A 21,990-nucleotide genomic window follows, 5' to 3' on the forward strand; every position below is an offset into this window, starting at 1 on the left:
AAGCATTTACATTTTTATTGTGCTAAATTGTATTAGGAATAACTGAAGAACCTATATTCGCGAAGAAAGGTGATAATGGAGCATGGAAAGGGCATTGAACTAAAAGTTAAATGAGAAAGGGACAGGAATAGGTGGAGCAATACCCAAATGAAAAGATTGACTGTTTTATTCCTAAGTACACCGTGCGCATACCTACCTTTTCACAAGGAAAAACAGCAACAGTATGAGTTTACTCTTTTATTCTCAGAACAGCAATAGGCGGAGAAAAATGCCTTGGTTCTAACAATAGCCCACCCCAATCAGTCCGGAGCCCAATGCAATCCAACGCATGTTGGTTCAATAAGGAAATTTTTCCATGAAGAGATCAGAAGTTTGTTCATCTTAACCGAAACTTTTTTTTCCTTCTCCATAATATCTGTGATTTTTAATGTAGTTCAATAATAAACCAAACTTAATTAACAAAATGTTCATTTTAGTCATGATTTCGTATTAACCGTGATCGTATTAACATAGTTAAATTGCATATGTTTTAACAAAATAGTGCCATACGTTTTAACTATTTACCAGTTCATTTTGCCATATTTTTCTTTTAATAACATTTTAAAATACTACTGTTCCTTGTATTTTGTTGATTTTTAATTTTCCAGTACTTAATTGTTCAATTGAATTAAAATGCTTTTTGTTAGTTTTCAAAAGAATTGCTATTTAGAGTGCTTTATATAACTTTATTGATGAAATTGTTTAATGTATTAACTATTGACCTAAATTAATCTTTGTTTTTTCCTTTATGTTTACAAAAATTAATAATTGCAAGAGTTGTTTTAAAATGTAAGTTGCTACTTGGGTTTTTTCAAAAAATTTTCATTAGAAACACAAGGTTGTAATATACTAATAGACATTGAAACTTATTTTTTTTTAAACTAAATTTTTGGTAACCAAAACTGTTTGGTAAAAGTTTTTTTCTCCCTTATATGTTATTTTATATCCGATCTCTTAAGGAGGTATGAATGTTACTTTTGGAATTTTGTAAGGTTTATTTTAATAATTTCTTACATTCATGCTGTTCTACACTTTACGCTCCTTGGTCCTTCGAAAGGGACATGGTAATTCTAACATACCACTTGGATCTCCCTTCCGAGGGAACACTAAAGCTTTTTAGTAATTCCCTGAGATTAACTTATTTCAATTCTTTCAGAAAATATAAATTTTGATTAAATGAAATGAATTTGTGCTGAAAATTGAATAATGTCTTTAAGCGCAAAGGATTGAATGATCATGAACATATCTAATCAATAGAATGTTTCTGAATGTTTTTTAAAGCATTAAATTATGACTGCAGTATGTATTTGTACGACATTAAGATAATTTGAAATAAATGGTATCAAATGCCCTTTGAGGATTTTAAATTTGCATAATGTAGTTAAGTATTGATTAGGACATTGTATGATTTTACTTAATGCAGCAGCCGGGATGAAAATATTTAGAGCTCAAAATAATTTGTCATATTTTTAATAAAATTGTGCATTATAATATTTCTTGCACTGTTATAAGAGATCTGTTCGTAAAATACGTATAAAAGTTGAATAACTTTATTTACAATTATTCAGGCATTGCAATATGGTCTCCTTCAAAGTACTCTCCCTAAGATGCACTTTTGCCAATGCTATTTCTACTGTTGATAACAGTTCTGAAAGTTTTCAGTTGTGATGTTGTTCAGTTGTTGTGTCGTTTCTGCCTTGATGGCTTCCAAATCTCCCAAGTGCCACCCCCGAAGCACCATTTTGCATTTCGGGAACAGGAAGAATTCACAAGAGGCTAAATCGGGAGGTCTGTCATAGTGATTGAGCTTCGGTAAGATTTTCGTGTACAATTTCTTCATTTCAAGTTTTTGTGTCAGAATTTTGTGAACAATTGCTTTGAGGATTGACAGTTCATCAGCTACATGTCAATCTATGGTCTTTAAGAACACAAGCTCAAATTCACTTAACATTTTTCATCAGAACTCGATTGCTCGAGCAGCATCCTGGGCAAGGGTCTCCCTTCACATCTTCTCAACCTTCCTGGAACCTTTTTAACCACTTGTTCACAGTTGGTTCCGCCAGGGAATTGTCTCCGTAAACTTGTTTCAAACACTCAAAAATCTCACAGCCATTCTTGCCTAACTTCTCAAGAAACTTGATGTTGATGCACTGTTCTTCAATTCGAGAGAGATCCATGCCGACGGCAGGTGAAAAAGGGTAACTTTAAACAAGCAGCCACACCCTCCTACTAACACGAAGAGCGCGCTGAATCAAACTGAGCACTGTGATACGTCACCCCAACTTATTTATACGTATTTTCCAGACAAACCTCGTACTTCTAAAAATGTTGTATAAGTTGATTTGAGCGCAGAGCGGAACTTTGGTTTTTTATGCTACAATACAGGAAAAAATCTCTGGATTCCTTTCAAAAATGTTTAAAATTAAATATCATTAGCAACAGGAAAAATACTTAGTAGTAGGGGAATGTGAGGCAAAGTTAAACAGTTAAGGAGACTGAGCTTTTTCAAAATGAACACATTGCAAATTTTTTCTGAAGATTAAAGTACATAAAGCAAGAACAATATATTTTATAATAAAACTTACCCTGAAACTTTATTTTTAGCAGTACTTTGTACCTCCAAAAACCGGTAGAAAATGTTCTTTTTTTTTCATGGGGCAAAGTGAAAAATTAAATATTTTTGTAATGAAATATTTTCTATTCCATTATAAAAGTTATTTTTAATCAAATGATTCTATTCAGTAAATAAAAAGTTGAATGACTAAATGAAAATATGCTGAAAAAAAATTAATTAAATGCATTAATTAATACTTATGTGGACAAATAAATGAGTGAGTAAAAGAGTGAATGAATGAATAAATAAGAATCACTTTGCCCTGCTTGTACTTGTCTAATTGTACAATATATTTAAAATGCAGATCAGCTTAATATTAACTAAATAAATACTGCACCGAATACTAGAAGGTCTCAATTAATATTTCAAATGTCAATTACAAGAACTTTATCATTTGATAATAAAAATAATTTTTGACTTACAACAAAATAATACAGTAAGATCATCAATTTTTGAACATTACTTATGCTATCATATTTTTTTGATTTTCAGAGGTAATGTTTTCTTGACTGGTTATAGTTAAGTGAGTAAAACAGTGAATGTTACTATATCACATCTAACAGTTACATCTGTGTTACTATGTAGTTAAAATATTACTAGATAGCTAGCACTAAAAGCAGAATAAATATTTCACCATTTCACTTTGCCACACATTCCCCTACTTGTAAAATTACTTAATTTTTGGTTCCTTTATATTACCAATACTTAACTTTTAATTTTTTAATGCAATGCTTAGTATTGTTTGTAGATGGTGTGCAGGCTTTTTGACAACCTAGAGCTTTAGTTTTGAATTAATTATTGCATAATTTCAATTTGACGATTTCCTCAACTAAAATAACATTTTACTGGTTCAGATTTGGCAGCATTCTATGCTCCTCGATTTAACAATAACCTTTTTCAGCACTTTGACAATCGTTAAATTGAGGTTATACTGTATATAACTGTCCATATAAAGGGACTTGCTACTTATAGATGAATATCAAAACAAAATGCTCATCCAGAAACTGCTGAAGAATAAAAAGTCCCATATTAATTTATTGTACTGAAACTTAACAAAAGCTTTGAATAGTTTTATTTTGTGCAAGTGGGTATTTGTGATCTGTTAAAACTTTTATGTGTAAATTAAATACTTCTTTTGCACATATATTTATGTGGTAAAACTCTTCAAATATGTTAAATATAATCCATTATTGCAATTCAATTCCACTTAAAATATTTATGCTTCTCTACATTTAACACAAATCTATGTAATATAACTTTAAATTGCTAAATCTTGACAATGTGCTATAAAGTTTTTTGACATCGGGATCATGCTTGTTTTTATGATTAATGTATTTTTCTATGCATTTTGTATTTAAAGGTATGAGAATTATATTAAAAATTTTATTAGTTTTCTTAGTTCATTTTTATTTTTTCCACTATAATAGTACTCTTCTGGTACTTTGTGTTAACAAACCTTTTAGATTATTGCACGTATTCAAATGTAGACGGCAGTTTGGCGGAACATAAGTTTTAGAATACGGACGATGCATTGATTCATGAACTATCACTTTGCTATTATGGGAATGAGTTTTCACTTCAGAAAAAAAAAAAAAAAAAGATGCAGAGTTCCATGTTAGTCTAAAATTTGTTATGGTATGCAAAAGTCATAAACACAATGCGCTTGATAAAAAACAAAACAAATGTTTTTGTGTACTATTATGCTCCATAATTACATATAGCGACTATGGGCTCAATAGGAGGATAACAAAAGTGAAAATCTGATTAAATGGAAAATTTTAATTTAGTTACGTAATTGAAGAACTAATGACTAAAATTTAAAAAAATGTATGATTTTCCCAAATTCTACCACTTACATATAAACTCAGTACAATTTGGAAGTACTTTAAAGTATTTTTTAAAAGTTTGAATATCACTAGTGCATATGGAAACATACAAAACACATATTAAAATAATAAACACAACCTTATAAACAACAATATTATTAAAATTTTGAATCATCAATGTGCAAAAGACTGAATTTACAAAGCATCTTTACTAAGAAATCTTTGTTTCCTTGCTGTGTTTGTGTACGGACGTAGAGACCATTCGACATCGGCAACTGCATCCTGATCCAAAGTGCCCAATTTAATTTCATACACTGAAAAAAAAAAAAAAATTTAAAGTAATTTTATAAATAAATACTTAATTGATTTCCTCTCAGCATACATATTCACAAAATTTAATTTGAAAATAAATAGTCAAACCTCCATTTAGCACACTTCCTCATAGAAAAATTTTCAGCAAGAATCCATACTCATTACGTTGGCAAAACTGTTTCTCTTTTTTGAAAAAATCGCTATAAATCTACATATTTTAAAAATTGTATTGAAAATTATTATTCAATATTAGACTGTTAACCTCACGAAAATTAAGGTTAATAGAAAAAGAAGTTCAGCTATGATCACTAATCCCACATTTAAGCTGTGACCTGTCCTGTAAAAAAATGTTTAATTATTTCTTTTAGTTGGTGGTTTCCCCACACTCCTAAATCTGCTTAGTTTATATGAGAATCTGCACACATTTCTAAACCATCGAAGAAAGAAAGACTTGTCTGCAGACTTGACTGTTCAGCAAGACTTTGAAGGATACTTTTCTAAAAGAATGCAACCATAATCATATACCTTTTTTTTTTTGGCAATTTGCTACTTCGATATTTGGAGTTCTGACTGTAGTTATTTTTGAATTTAATCTTATTAATCATTAACTAGAAAAAACTAGAAATTAAATATTTAGAGCAATTTCCAATAAAATTTGTTTGAAGTAAATCTGCCTTTAAGTTCGAGATCTATATTGACTTTTAGTTTCGCCGTAGGCGCTAATGTTAAGGGATTTGAACTGTCCGAAATTGAACGGAAATTGTTCAACTCAAAAAGATATTTTCCATACATGCTCTTCAAAAACTTTTCTGCAAAGTTGGTTTGAAGCGAATTCGCCTCTTTAGTACAGCATTTATATTTGCCTTGAACTTTACCCGTAGGGTGCTAATGTTAAGTTTTTTTGAACTGTTCAAATAAAAAAATTAAATGTGGGAATGAACTGGTCTCTCCGAGACCTTCTTAACAAAAACAAATTGTTTGAATCTGACTATTCTTTCAAAAGTTATTGGGGGGGGGGGGGGGCAGACAGATAAACATTTTCCCCATCTCAATATCCTATTTACCAATTTTTAATTTTTTGATTTTTATTTAATTATTTTATTATTTATGACTTTTTTTATTTTTTGCATTATTTTTAAGATGCATTAAGCCTTCTTTCATGCTTTTTTTCTTCTTTCTCTGACTTTTACTGGGAAAGTAGGCTAAAAAATGGAATATAATTATATGAACAAGTTCACTTTTAGTATATTTTAATGCAGAAATATATTGTTGCTTTCAGATCTCATGGAGAGCTTTCATAGTTTATTATTTTCTGAGCATTTTTTAACATTCAGCAGTAATTTCAAAATAGACGATGAAAAAAGAATTTATTAGTAATAATTTTATACGAACTGATGAAATTGCAAAGTTGTTTGCATGCAGTCAAATCAGGAAGTATTTGGCTGTTAACAACAACATTTGATTTGAAGACTTTCTCATTTATCAGTATTTATAACCATTTTGTATCGCATACAAGACATAAATACTAAACTTTTGCAATAGTTAATTAGTAGTGCTCATAGTCTTGGCTAACTACCAAACAGCACGCCCTTGAGGGTCACGGATCTGGACAAAATTCTTGATTTAGGTGAATTTGCTTTAGATATGAATCCAAGTTAAGGGGTTTGACTGCATAGGCCTGGTTCGATTGCAACGGGGGTCCAAAGTTGCTCGTTCAGCTCAGAAAAGCAATGATTTTTCCTTTGTAATTAAACTTTTTACCATTTTCTTGAAGTATCACCCTACTGAATGCGTTCACAATATAGAATAAATTCCCTTTCTCCTTCATTGTACTAACAAGACATGCAAATAATGTTAGGAGAGCAAATATTGTGTCAAAGCTTCAAATTCCACGGGAAACATTATCACAGTTCTGGAGCCAAACGAGCAAATTCAGACCCCCTTCATGCTGTTAAACTTAAGCCTATGCACTTAAAATATTTTACCTGTGCTCATATCTAGCACAAACTGACCCAAATCCAGAAGTTTATTCAGATTCATGGCCCTCAAGTTTTGCCGTATGAACTAGATTGAGTTCCAGGACTGCAGAATTGCAATGGGGGTTTCACTGGGATTTGAAACTTTAATATAGAAACTACCCTCCCAAAATATTCAGAATCTCGTCTGTACAATGAGCCTCTCCCGGACGGGGGGGGGGGGGGATAACATATATTGTCAATGCATTCAGTTGGCTCATACTGCAATGCAATTGCAAGAAAAGGTTTTAAAAAAAATTTTATTTCAAATGAAACACCATTGCTTTTCTGAACTCAACTTGCAACTTTGGACCCCTGTTACAGTGGAACTAGGGCCTATGCAGTCAAATCGCTTTACCTCTGTTCATATCTAAAGCAAATTGGCCTAAAAACAGAATTTCTTCCAGATCTGTGCCCCTCAAGGTCGTTCCGTTTGGTAGTAAGGAGAAATATAAACGTTTTGATTAAAATTTGTGAGACAAAGCAAGAAAATTGGCCTCTTTTGTACCCAAAGCTACATTCACAAAAACTATAGAGCAATCATTGTTCTCTGAAAAAAATTATCATTTAGGTAGATGAGTGAAGCATGTAAGAACTTCAATCCTTTAAACTGCAAGGTGTTAACTTGAATAATTCTTTTAACAACATAAAACAATTTCTCAACATTGAATATAGTCTTCCTCCTCATTTTCACTGATTTCTTCATTATGATCCTTTACTTTACAAACATCATTCATTGTATGCACTTCATATAGCACTATTGTCATCATTTATTGACACATGCTTTTCAAATCATGAAGTGACATTTATGTATCCTCGAGTTCAATCATTCCAATTTTTGGAAAATGTTCAAACATAGTGTGAAATTTTTCTCACAAGAAATCTAAAACAATGAGGACTAAACATTTCAAAAGGACTGTTTACACATTGCACACTTTTCAGAATTGGTATTGAAAAATATGATTGCATAAAATGTGTGTGAGAAAACTTCTTACACATTAAAGGGAAAATAATAAAGCTTAATCATTTTTTATTATGTTCTAAACATTTATTATATTAGCATGAAAGAGAACTATCCACAAATATATTTTTCTTTTAATGCATGTGTTTTTGAGAACAACCGTCAACGAAAAAATCAGTTCTATACATTAATTTTGAAAACTTTTAAACAATGATTAATTTCTTATCTTTTTTATAGCACATCACTTTTTTTTTTTTTTTTTGAAATGTACATGCAAGAGGCATTTGCCATAACTTCATAAGTACAGTTAAAACATTTAACTTTGTGGGAAATGTTTAAAACATTATGACAAGGTTAAGCATGGACAAATTATGATTACAATTGCAGACGCGTTGGGGTACAAAGAGAGGTACGCTTTCTTGAGCTTTTATCTTATAATGCTGTTTTTGCTTTTGAAAAAATGTTTAATGTTTTTAACTCAAGAAGAAGAAAAAATTTTATTGACTATCCAGATTTCAAGTTACATAATGGCTATAAACATTCAAACACACTACATTACTATAGCAGTACTGAGTTCCCTTGAGTATTAAATTTTGGCCAGAGGATGTTTATGAATACAGGAGGTAGAAGTGGTCAATTTGTAATATATAGGACATTTCCCCCGAAAAATATAGGACATGTTTTATGAATAATTTTGCTGTGAAAAAATAAACAATACATAGTTTATATAATCTAATTATTTTTGCACCAATTATTATCAATGATTTCAATGAATCATACGGTATACAGTCTAAAAACCCAAGTAAAAGTTAGAGTTAGAATGAGTTTCCTGTTCCTGAAAGAATAATGTAATAAGAAAAAAAAGTTCACTTATGAACAAAAAATATTTTAAAATAAATTTAAACAATCTGACATCTATTTATATTTAATACAACTATTTACAATCATTGATTATTTATATTTTAGAATAGCCTTTGCCTAACCTTTTTCTGCATTTCATCTTTTGCAAATTTAATATTTTTATTACCAGCATCAATAAGAGTTAGCGAAGTTTTTATTTTATATATATTTATGTTTGAGGCCATTTTCTATGCCTTAACTGCCTACATGAATCAATCTGAGCGGAATTAATTTTTTCTTTAAGTTTCACTATTTTTTCTTTTTTTGAACGTACACCAACCTTTTCTTTTGCCTCTGATTATTATGCATCTCAATGAGATTTTTTCATTGCTTTTTGTATTTAGCACCAAGATAAATTGTAGCAATATGGATTATTGCTTTCCCAATTGCAGCATCTTATTAACCTTAAAATTCTCATTATAGTGTCAATGCTTTAAGATGATCTTTCTTATGTCAGTATCTTTCTTTTTGCGAGGGAAACCTCTTTCAACTGATCCTACATCTTGTGAAAGGTACCAAAATGACTTTCGCTACTAAAAATCCTGAGCATTTGCAACTAGAATAGTAGATCAACATTTATTATTGCAAAGCATTTTTCTAAAATGAGTTAATTGACTTCCAAGTAACATCAAATCTCCATTCCTATAAAATTTTAATACTAATCTTTTTTTTGTATAATTATCTATGTTTAAGTATTTTAAATAGACCTTTTTTAAGTATTCATAACGGCTGAATCTTCATCATATTTTGATGTTAGTGAAGATTCATTGACAAAGTGCTTTGTCAGTAATTTGGAGAGATTAATGATTTATTTAAAATAAATCATTTTGGTTTGACTGAATGCATTTCAATAAAAATGAATATTGCTTTAAAATCGACTTTAAAGAACCATTTTTAAGAATTTTCAACTTAAAAAACTGGACCAACTTACACTTCAGTTCAAATCTTGGACCCAATTCACGTAAGAGAACTTTATTATCTTCTTTGTAATACTGATGGTGCCTGATAAAAGAAAAACATTTTTGAAATTCAAACATTTTTATTGAAATTTTAACCACAAACAAAGAACAACCACAGCTGCTAAACTAATATTTTTTTTGTAAAATAAAAAAGATAACTTAATTTTCTTTAAAATAAATTTAAAAAAAAATGTGAGGCAAAATTTTTACAGTAAACTGCTAACAAGTACCTTTTAATGCTTTAAAGAAAAAAAAAAAAAAAAAAAAAAAACCCCTTCAGAACAAGATTTTGATTATATATAAAACAAAAAGCAAATGTTTGTTAAAAAAAACAAATGGAACATTATTTTTTATATATTGCACCTCATACACGTCTTTAAATTAAAACCTTACTTTAAATGTGAACCACAACTTAAGCAGAAAAAACTGACATAACTAATATTCATATTATGGTGTAAACTAGCATAAACGCACAATATATTACTTAATTGCAACAACAAAAATTCATTAAAATAATTTAAACAGATAAAAAATCATAAATATCAAAATCAAAATTTTCTTTAGAAATAAACATTTTGGTATTAGTCACAATGTTTGTATTCTGTAACCATTGAGAGTTAACTTTTATCAACAAATTCAGCATGCGTATAAATTAAAAGTTTAACAAGAAGTTCTGTCTAGTACTAGACGAGCCTACTTTCCCGTATACCCATACTACCTGATCAATATTCTCAAAAATAGCTAAAATCCCAAATTTTTTCAAACATATTTTTAAAATACTTTAAGCTGATTTCTAGTAATAAAATAAAGCAGCTAATACACTTTTTTCCATTAAAAAATTCTTTCACGGCTTTCAAAACGAAAAAATAATGATTAAAATTAATAATCTCATTAAAATAAATACATCATATAAAAAAAATCGTTTCTTTGTCCCATGTTGCCAAAAACTATTTTTTAAATGAATTAATGCACTTACCAGAATAAATAAAAACAATAAAATGTCAACTTAAAGAAATAATTTTCATTGTCAAAAAAAAAAAAAAATAGTCTGCGCATATCTTTATGTAGAAGCATAAATGACTTCGAGTTTATTCGCCGAAAATTGAATACCTAAATTAAAACTTTAGTGTAAAAATAAAAACAAGTCGAATCAACAATAATTATTTCACAGTCAATAGCTGCGGAGTCGAAGTCGGCCTCATTTTGGGGTAAAGGAGTCAGAGTCGAATATCCAAAAATCTGAGTCGGTCATTTGTCCTCCGTGTATAAATTTTTGCCAAAGCTACGAAGTCAGAGTCGAAGTCGGGGAGTCGGAGTCCGATTAATTGTCGGGCACAGGAGTCGGAGTCAAAGTGCCCCTAAATTCTCGGAGTTGAAGTCTGGAGTTTGGCGTCAAGAGCTATTTCCAACAAAATTTGTTTGAAGTAAATCCACCTTCAAGTACCGAATCTACATTGACTTTCAGTTTCCCCATAGGAGTTAATGTTAAGGGATTTGAACTGTTCAAAATTGAACGGAAAATTGTTCAAATCAAAAAGATATTTTATATACAAGTTTTTCATCAAACGCTTTTTCCTACAAAGTTTGTTTCAAGTAAATTCGCCTCACAGTTCGGAATTGCCTTGAATTTCCCCGTTTTGAACTGTTCAAAATTGAACAAAAAATAGTTCAAATCAAAAAGTGAAATATGGGAATGAGGTGTCCTCGCCGAGATCTTTCGAACAAAAAAAAGTTAGAATTGGACTATTCATTCAGAAGTTATTAGGGGGGGGGGGGACAGACAGACAGACCGACAGACATTTTTCCCCATCTCAATACCCTACTTTCCAATTTTTAATTTTTCGTTATTTATTTAATTATTTTATTTATTTTTGACTTTTTTTTTGTTTTTTGCGATATTTTTAGGATGCATTAAGCCTTCTTTCATGCTTTTTTCTTCTTTTTCTGACTTTTACTGGGAAAGTAGGCTAAAAAGAGCAACAAGACAAAGAGTATCTTAACAAACCTAAAATTGTTTCTATGAATATTAAAATAAATATCAAAACACTTTAATATTCACACTAGAAATATTTATAGTGCCAGAAATAACAACATTTAAAAACATAGTGCATCATTTCTAAAAACAAAACATAAATGATTAGGTCATGTTATTTAATTAAGTTTTTGACTATGTTCTCTTCAGTAATCAATGGCAGTAAGACATCACAAATTACATTTTTGGTTTTTATGACATTCTATAAATTTTCCCAACTTTCTCCATACTTTTTTTTGAAGCTCTTTACATTAGCAAGCAACTCATCAGTCATAAGCTGAGTCCTCATCAAGTTTTAATGCACATTTGATATGCTAAAAAGTTTTAAAAAAAATGATTTCCCCATATTTAAACTACAAATTCAGAAGTTAAAAGCAGCGCCCGCACTTCCCCCAAGAGTGATGGCACACTCTCCCTCCAAATATTAGAGCTTTTTCCAAGAACAACCCTCAAAACACATGCCACCATAACAATTTTATTGGTGTGGTCTGTGCTATGAACCCCCCTCAAGGGCTCCCCTGCATAGAAGTACATTCAAAATAGCTTTATAAATAATGCTAAATTATAATTAACAGGGTTCATACACTTTTGGTTAAAAAAAGTTCCCTGACTTTTCCAGGTTTTCCAGGTTGTTTTTTAGAAAATTCCAGGTTACTCGCTTCATTCAAAATTTAAGTTTAAATAGTAATATTTTCAAAATAATTAAAATTGTTTAAAGTAGCAATGCAGAAGAACTGAAACTTAGATTTAAAAAAAAAAAAAAAACCTTGGAATTTTTTTCCTTAGTTTTCTCTGTCAAAATTTTAAGTTTTTTTTAAACATTTTGTTCAAAATTGTTTTAATTTGTTTACTATTTGTTGAAAACAGAGTACTTTCACCTTATTTTAGCGTTTCTTTGATGTCACGCGTAATATTATAGCGTTTTGCTGTAGTCCTGCAGCAATCTTTTAGCATCCACTTTTGGTTTACAATACTTCTTTTATTTTCTCATTAGTAGGTTACACAAAACATATTGAGCAAAATGCAAAACTAAATTTCAGTATATATATGATTAACTTCATTGCATCGATCGGCATACCATGTAATGCATAGTAACAAAAATCAACATCCGCCGATCATAGGCCAATGCCAATAATCTTTTTTTTTTTTTTTTTTTCACATATTAAAGGACGCTTACATTAAAATTTCAAATTTTCTTCTCCAGAAAGTAATAGTTAATTAACAAAAATTCATAACTTTTTGCACATTTAATGTTATTTTCAATAGTTCATATTGATATAAACATCCAATTCTGTTTCTGGAAGTTTAAGTCTACTTCCATTGCGAAAACGATCAAATATGGCGACAAAGTGAAAAATTTAAAATAATTTGGATTTGTAGTATAAAAGTAGTAATAAATAATTAATAATCCTTAAAAACTACAATAAAAGCAAAATAGTCAGTATTTAGCACATAAGAGTCTAAATCAATTAAAACAAAAAATGTTATGAAGATTAAATTTTGTATTTTTCCAGAAAATAATTACAAATTATCCGAAAAAAAAAGCACAATTTGTGTTGTTTTCAATAGTTTGCATTGCAATTAACATCCAATGCCCTTTTCGGGAACTTAGGCACTTAGAAAGTTTTGTGTACTTCCATCTTGGGAATGACCAAATATGGCGGCTATGCCCAAAAATAATAAATAACTTTTTTAATTTGTCGCATGAAGACAATTAAAAAATAATAAATCTTCATGAAACTACAATTCATTGAAAAGTTTTTATCACATTTGCGTCCAAGGCAGTGAGGATATAATCTTATCCTTCTGTTTTAAGAACAAATTTTTCATTTCTCAAGAAAATTATTTTAAATAATAATAATAATAGAAAAACAATTTGCAGACCATTTTTTGTTACTTTCATCAGTTTTCAATTAAAGAAAACATCCAATTCTGCTTTGCTTTTAGAAACTTAGGCATTTTAGGATCGTATCTACTTCCATCTTGTGAATGACCAAAGATGGCGACTACGTTTCACACGTAGCTGAAATGATTTTCCGATCAAAAAAAAAAAAAAAAAAAAAAAAACGATTTTCCCCGATTGACCCTCCCATCTACAGGTTGTGCTTCCGAAGCAGTAAATTGTCTTCTCTCCTGTTGAGTTTGTGCATAATTCCTGTTCACCTGATTTTTTTTTCCTTGGGAACTACTGAGAGTCAAAAATGGCGGCTGCTGAAGATTTTTTGGGTCGCCACTTTTTTCATTGCTTTAAAATTGTTACAATTTGTTTTAAATACATCGATAAAAATGAAGATTAGATCTCATAAAACAAAATTCCCTGGGAAAAAATTGGGAAAAGAAAAATTTTGGGGACACATTTGGAAAATTCCCTAATATTTTTGACTTTGTCATTTTCCCTGATAATTCCAAGTTTTTCCGGAGCGTACGAACCCTGAAACGAACAGAATGTTGTGGCAACCCATCTAAACCTTTAGGCAGTAGAAAGAAATGCGTTCCCCACACTGACTCCATGCAAGAAAATCTTCCCTTCTTTTGGTGCATTTTTCGTTGTGAAAAAAAAACGTTCATTTTTCTATTGCTGTTTTTAAGTGCCAGCGTCAGTTTAGATAAAAATTTACAATTTTTTTCGTGAAATCACATTAAAAACGAAGACTAGATCTCATGGTACTTAATTCCTTGGGAAAAAAAAGGAAAAAAAATTTTGGAGGACAAAATTTGAAAACTCCCTGACTTTTCCCTGACATTTTTGACAGTGTAATTTTCCCTGACAATTCCCGGTTTTCCCGGAATTCCCGGAGCGTACGAACCCTGATTAAGAAGCTTGTAAAAAACGCATCTGATCTAATTGAATAAGAAATGTGCATTTTCAAATAAAGAATATTCTAAGTGGTTTTACCTAAATAATATGAAATCTTCATGGTTTATACATGTGACTACACGTTTGCTTTCATCCTTAGGTACAGGAAATAAATGCTTTAAAATGTTGACAACCTGAAAAAAGAATTATTCATTCAAGTAATTTTAAAAAATAATGGACAGACCACAATATGTGTATTCCAAAAGTAAGCAGCTGACAGTGCCAGCTATATTTCAGTTACATAATCAGGGATGAAAAAGAAAAAACATTGCGCTGCTTAAAATTTCGATTTTTTAAAAATATTAGGCAAAATTATATATATTGATACTATGCTGTCTTTTAAATATTAATAGAAAAAAATTTGTTTTATTCTTTTTTACTTGTAGAAATGTTAGCATGTTAATAAAATAAGCTTGCATTTATTTAACAGATATTTCAATTCCATTTACCACTTTCAGTTTCCCACAGCACACAAATAAGGTGAAATTAAAATTTTATAATGTGTCGTCTAATGCTATAAAACTTCTCCTTATAATTAAACACTCAAAGCTGAATCATTAGACACCATAATTACAAAATGACATTATCAGTGTTGCCAACCTTGAAGACACAATTTGAGGAGCATTTGTGGTGATTTTGAGAAGCATTTTGAAATTTTGTGAAGCAGCTGGGTACATTGCAAAAATCAATTTTAAAAAAAACTAAAACTTATCTAACACTGTTTCTGAGCTTTGATGGTCATGTTAAGTACTAGCATAAAAAATATTTTAAAAGCAATAGAACATCTTTAAACACTATGTCATGCTTGATGAGTATACATATCTTAAATTTCCTACATTTAAATGTTTTTTATAATAAAATAGCACTAATACAATTAAAATAAATTAGAAATCATTAAAATCTTCAAGAGCTATATCTCTGGTAAGCCTGGTAAGCATTAAAACTAAATTTGACGAATGATGTTGACTGATGAGGTGGTGGTAGTCTTCAGGAAAAAATATATATGTAAGAAGGGTTGAAAATAATAGTCTACAAAAAGGGATTAATGTCTAAGCAGTAGAATGGCATAGCAGGTAAAAATGAGAGTGTTCAAGAAGCAGATGCAATCGAATTTCAAAAGCTACATCTAACGTTTGGGATTCGATTTGATTGCACCGTCACTTTCCAGCATTTCCCTCTCCCCACCAGCAAGTTTTTTTCCTTCTTTCTACCAATGAAAGAATGTTTGCCTCATCAAAATTTCCAATTGGGAAGGTTGGGGCAGAAGGGAGGTGAGGGTCTCAAACAAAACCATGCGTATATAAGTTTTCAGCAAAAAATAAAATACTAGAAGGGTTGAAAATAATAGTGTACAAAAAGTTATAAATGTCTAAATGGTGGGATGGCATAGTAGACAGAAATGAGAGAGTGTTATGGTAGTGGATGTAATCGGATTTCGAAAACACATAAAAGCCGATGCTTGCTATGTCACCACTCATGCTTGCTTTGCCCCACTCACGGAACGAAGCTCCTCTCTTCTTTCTACCTCAGAAAGAACATGTGAGTCAGCAAAAACCTGACGGGATGGAAAGTTCGGAAGATCACGATCAATTGCTTGAAAACGCTTGGCCAAGAAATGGAAAAAATACAAAAATTGGAAAATTGTGAATTCGCAAAAAAATTTCATCCCTGTATAATAAAAGCAAAATAACTTCCCACAATATAATGCATTAACATGCTTACCCTTTGGCCCAGTTTAGTTTTGAAATTATGGAATATGAGATGAGGATATTCCTGAGGCATTGTTTCAACATCCTTAATATCATGTCTCATGATGGTATTTACAATTGTAAAACGTGCTGTTGGTCCATGGGGTAAATGGCTGATGATAAGACTGTCTGTAATTGAGAAAAAGGTTAGGACATGAAACAAGAATAGTTTGCTTAGAAAAACACTGCACATGAGCAGATTGCTCTAAAATTATTTTTCACAATAACCTTGCTCTGTGAATTAATAAATACTACAGAACCTTATGTAAGGGATATAATTAGAGCTCTAAAAAGAATAAAACAAAAAAAAAAACAAGTTAGAATGGAGGAGAATGCAACTTAACCTGCAAAGCTAAATGAATTTTAATACTACAGTTGGACCTTGTTTCAACAAATTCATCAGGATCGAAACTTTTATATGTTAAATTGGTGTTATTTGTAATATCGGGGTGTGAAAAGAAAAAATACACTTACTTTATCTGAAAGCCTTAATAAGCAACTGTGCATAAATATCCAAAATAAGAAAGTGTACAATTTTAGTTCAGAATTCCGCGAACTATTACACACTAGTTAATTTGAAATTTTAAAGTATTGAGTAGTAGATGTTTGACAATTTCTTTGATACTTGACTTGAAATAGTACTCTTTCGACTTTATGGAGAGAAGAAAATACTGTGTCATTTACAGCCTGCTGCATGAAGCATGAGACGTTTTTAGTTTCCAGGCCATGTAAGGCATTTGAAAAAGTAAGTTTTAATGGGAGTTTCATTTTCGCTTTCTGCATCAGAATCGCTATTTGTTGGTTGCTCCTTGCCTGTAAAAAATTGCAGATTCCAATAAAAAAAATTTTCTGCTTAGGACAATATGGATATGTCATTTGGAAAACAATCCAGTATGTCCTAACTCAAATTAAAAAAAAAAAATCGGCTGTTCAAATAATTTGTTCCTTTGGGGTTTATTATTCATTAAATAGGGGGGGTTTGTCTTCATTTTATTCAGGGGAAAAAATCGCTAAATCGTAAAATTCATTAAATAGAGGTTTGTTAAATCAGAGCCCGACTGTATATAAAAATTTTGATATTTCTAATTTCTTTCACTAAAAATTATTATTCGTACAAACTGTCCGAGAATGACCACCCAGTCATCGGTAATACTCACTGACCAACATGATATATGTATGAAAAAAGCGTACAAATGAAAAAATGTATATTAGGTATAGGTAAATGCAGAGTTTCCCAAACTGTGGTCTGCGGGGCCTCTGGGGGTCCATGAGTCCATGCTAGGGGTCTGCGGTGCTATCCAGCTAAATTGTTAAATTTAATTGAGGTTGAAGGCCGAGTAACGATATTTTAATTAATAAAGAAAGCACATTTATGTAGAATAAAAAAGTTCTTGCTTAAGTCTATGCAGAATGCAACAGCCCCCTCCCCTTAGAAATAAAGCACACTACACATTAATTAATTTCATTTACATGACCAAGTACCAAGTTCACATCAATACAAAAGCTCTGAAAAATATACTAGCAAAAAAAAAAAAAAAAAAAAAAAGATTTAACTGACAGGGTTCATACACTTGTGGTTAAAATAAATTCCCTGACTTTTCCAGGTTTTCCAGGTTATTTTTTAGGAAATTCCAGGTTACTTGCTTCATTCAAAATTAAGTTCAAGCAACAATATTTTTCAAAATAATCAAGATTGTTTAAAGTAGCAATGCGTAAGAACTGAAACTTTTCCACTTGTAGATATAAAAAAGAATCTTGGGATTTTTTTAAAAAAAATTTCTCACAATTTAAGTTTAAAAAAAAAACATTTTGTTTAAAATTACTTTCATTTGTTTACTACTTGTTGAAAACAAAGTACTTTACACTTATTTTTGATGCCACATGTCATGCATATTAGCATATTGCTGTAATTGTGCAGCAATCTTTCTCTGCTTTAGATTTACAATTCTTTTTTTTTTCTTATTAGTATGTAACACAAAACATATTGAGCAAAGTAAAAAGCTATTTTTCAGTATAATATGATTAACTTGTTGCATCGATGGGCATATCATATAGTGCATAATAACAAAAATCAACATCCGTCAATCATAGGCCGATGCAAATAATTATCAGTTTTTTTTCTTTTGCATAAAGGATGTTTACATTAAAATAAAAAATTTTCTTTTCTAGAAAATAATTAATTTTCAAAAATTCATAATTAACTGCACATTTACTTTCAGTAGTTTACATTGAGATAAACATCCAATAATGTTTTTGTAAATTTATGTCTACTTCCATCTTGCAAAAGACCAAAGATGGTGACTAAGTAAAAAAATTAATATAATAAGTAGACTTTTGACTTTGTAGCATAAAAGTAGTTATAAATAACTAATAATCCTTAAAAAACTACAATTAAGACAAAATAGTCAATTTTTAGCACATAAGCGTCTAAATCATTTAGAATGAAAAAATGTTCTGGAGATAAAAATTTTGCATTTTTCCAGAAAATAATTATTAATTATCCAGAAAAAGGGCACATTTTGTGTTGTTATCAATATTTTGCATTACAATAAACATCCAATGCCATTTCTCGCAAACTTAGGCACTTAAAAAGTTTTATGTACTGCCATACTGGGAATGACCAAATATGGCAGTTACGATAAAAATTAAGAAATAATTTTTTGAATTATTGAAGCATGAAAACAATTTAAAAATAATAAATCTTTGTGAAACTACAATTCAGTTGAAAAGTTTTTAGCACATTTACGTCCAAGGCAATGAGGATAAGATTAAGATTTGAAAACAAAATTTTTTATTTCTCAAGAAAATTACATGTTTAAAACAAAATTTAAATAAATAAATAAAAAAAAAATTGCAGCACATTTTGTGTTATTTTCTTTAGTTTGCAGTAAAAGAAAACATTTAATTCTGCTTTGTTTTTGGAAACTTAAGCATTTAAGGATTGTGTCTACTTCCATCTTGTGAATAACCAAAAATGGCTACCATGTTTCACCCATAGCTGAAAAGACTTTTCGACAAAAAAAAAAAAGACTTTCCCGATCGACCCTACCATCCACAGGCTTGTGCTTCTGAAACAGTAAATTTTTTTCTCCCCTTTGAGTTTGTGCATAATTCCTGTTCACCCTCAGGAATTTTTTTTCTTGGAAACTATTGATGGGCAAAAATGGCGTCCGCGGAAGTTTTTTTTGTGTTGCCATTTTTTTTTTTTTTAAATTGCCAGCGTCATTTTGCCTCAAAAGTTCTACAATTTTTTTCAGCAAACATCGATAGAACGAAGATTACATCTCATGGTACAAAATTCCCTGGGAAAAAATTGGAAAAAAAAATTTCGGGGGCAAAATTGGAAATTTCCCTGACATTTTTAACTATGTTATTTTCCTGACAATTCCAGGTTTTCCTGGAGCGTACAAACCCTATAACTGTGTCAAAAATTTGTTTTCTTTTTCTTTTTTTAGCGCATGCACCAGGGAAGGGGGTGGGGGGGGGGGGGGGTTCGCGGAGGTCTGTATTTTGGGAACCTTTGGGTTAATGTGTATTCGACTCTGCAGGGACCAATTTAAAAAATACATAATTGATAAAAATGTATAAAAGAGAAACATCTAATGATGCTTCACTGTAATTATAAAAAAAACTTACAAATTAAGTTATAAAATTTAAACTATTTCAGTGTTGGTATTTTCAATATATTTTAAATATTTATTTACTTTGAATTAACTGGACAATTTTCCAAAGAAACAAAGTAAATTCCGTAGCAGTGGGAGAGTTTATACGTATAAAAATATCCTTTAAAAAAACGAGAAAGGTTGGAAAGGGGGGGGGGGATAGTTTAATTAGCCCCATGAATAATTTACATTCAAAATTTCACAGTAGTAAATTTAAATTCAGTAGGGCATTTTTTGGCATTTTATTATTGATTCAATTCAAAGTTATTAACTCACAGATGAAGCATGAACGTTTTCCCTAAAATATTTTTGGAGTTTTTCCCTTATTCATTATTTTTGTTGAAACAATTATACCGTTACATGCTGTTGGAGTAATTGGTTATGATTTTTAATCATTTAAATAAATTTAAAAAAAATAAAAAGCACATTTTCATTGGAAATAATTATTACTGATGCAGTTTAAAACATGTAGCTTTATGGAAATGTACAGTACTTTAACTCCATTAACAAAGGTAAAAAATAAAAAACATTTTTTAGTGTTCTTTGCCACAAGATTAAGAGATATTCTTAATTTACAAAACTGTCTTAAAAAAAAAAAAAAAAAAAAAAAAAAAAAACAGTAGAGTAAACAAACAGAGCAAAATTTTAAAATTTTGTCAAAAAATAAAATTTTTTATTTATTTCCTTGAGCTTGTATTTACAACGATTTGGGAATGTATTCATTTTTAAAGCAAGAAAAATTTTAAATGAAATTAATGGCATGAAACTTAAACAGCTAGTCAAAGACTGCTGCTAGTTATTGCTTAATAAACATTACATAAGGTGTAACCTTCCTTACATTTGGCAACAACTTCACCTTCACCGTTCAAGTTGACAGTTACAATCAAATCTTTGAAAAGTATTAGCAGACAAATAAATGGAAAATAATGTCAACACAACAAATGGGAAGAGTCTAAACATTGCCGCAAAAAAAAAAAAAAAATTAATTTGAATTTTGTCATCTTGAATTCAAATTATGTTTTTCGCAATCACAAGTGTGTGTATATGTAAGCGTGTGTGTTTGTGTGTGGAGGGTATGTGTGTGTGTGTGTGTGTGTAGGCATGTGTGTTTGTGTCTGTGTGCAAGCATGAGTGTGTGGGCAGTTGTGTGTATGTGTGTGTGGGGGTATGTGTATGTGCGTGTAGGCATACGTGTTTGTGTCTGTGTGCAGGCATGAGTGTGTGGGTAGTTGTGTGTATGTGAGTATGTGTGTGTGTTTGTGTGTGTATGTGTGCAGGTGTATATATGTATATGTGTGTAGGTGCGTGTATTTATGCGTGTAAGTGTAGGATATTGACGAAACCTGGAGACGGTTTTCGCTAGAGGTGCAGCATCGTGAGGACCCGGTCGACGGTGATGCTGTGGAGGGTGGCGGTGGGAAATATGATAGGACATCAAAAACAGTCAAATGAAAGGAATAAGCAATCGTGATTGCTCAAAAAAAAAGCAAGACACTAAGAACAAATTTACAGAAGATTAATGCAATGCATAATTTGTTGAAATGAAATAACTATTTCTCTTTAAGAAATATATTACATTTTTGTTACATCAACACATGAATTTATTGCATTATGTGCAGTTTTTTAGAAGCAAAATTACAAAATAGATGTATTTTTTAAAAAATAATCTTAAAAATGCAAAAAATTATCACTTTAAAAAACAAAGATTTTACCTGGTTTTCCTCTAGTTTCATGGACAATTATGAAATCTGTGACATCATTAGCTCTACAAGCATCAATTAAATGCTTTAAGTCATAGTTTCCTCTGTTCAAACGTTGTGCATTAGGAAAAACAAGCCTTAATTCCTAATGGAAACATGAAACACACTAATCAAAATCATATTTCATGGTTTAAGCATGCAAAATAAACTTTGCTTTTAGTGTTATCTTCCTCTAAAAAAATATAACTACTTTTCATACTGTATAAAGCTGCTTAGAACAATGGAGAAAAACAAGAGCATACAATTTTACTCAGGAGCATTTTTCAAACTTTCGATAACTTTATACATACATACTTATCTACAGG

The 21,990-nt window shown here is 30.4% G+C and overlaps 1 protein-coding gene across 2 annotated transcripts in view; it reads right to left on the reverse strand.

Annotated features, from left to right (window-relative positions):
• Positions 1–4,669: 4,669 nt before the first annotated feature.
• The window catches only part of LOC129225900 (U3 small nucleolar ribonucleoprotein protein IMP4-like), a 60,207-nt gene continuing 42,886 nt past the window's right edge, over positions 4,670–21,990 (reverse strand). For both annotated transcript variants that reach the window (XM_054860433.1, XM_054860432.1), the window contains exons 5-9: positions 21,638–21,770; positions 16,238–16,392; positions 14,555–14,649; positions 9,599–9,669; positions 4,670–4,793 (exon numbers count right to left, since the gene is read on the reverse strand). In XM_054860433.1, the coding sequence (XP_054716408.1) occupies positions 4,675–4,793; positions 9,599–9,669; positions 14,555–14,649; positions 16,238–16,392; positions 21,638–21,770 (573 nt within the window). In that variant the 3' untranslated portion in view covers positions 4,670–4,674. The remainder of the gene's footprint in view (positions 4,794–9,598; positions 9,670–14,554; positions 14,650–16,237; positions 16,393–21,637; positions 21,771–21,990) is intronic.

Source organism: Uloborus diversus, chromosome 7, assembly GCF_026930045.1.
Source record: "Uloborus diversus isolate 005 chromosome 7, Udiv.v.3.1, whole genome shotgun sequence".
NCBI lineage: Eukaryota > Metazoa > Arthropoda > Arachnida > Araneae > Uloboridae > Uloborus > Uloborus diversus.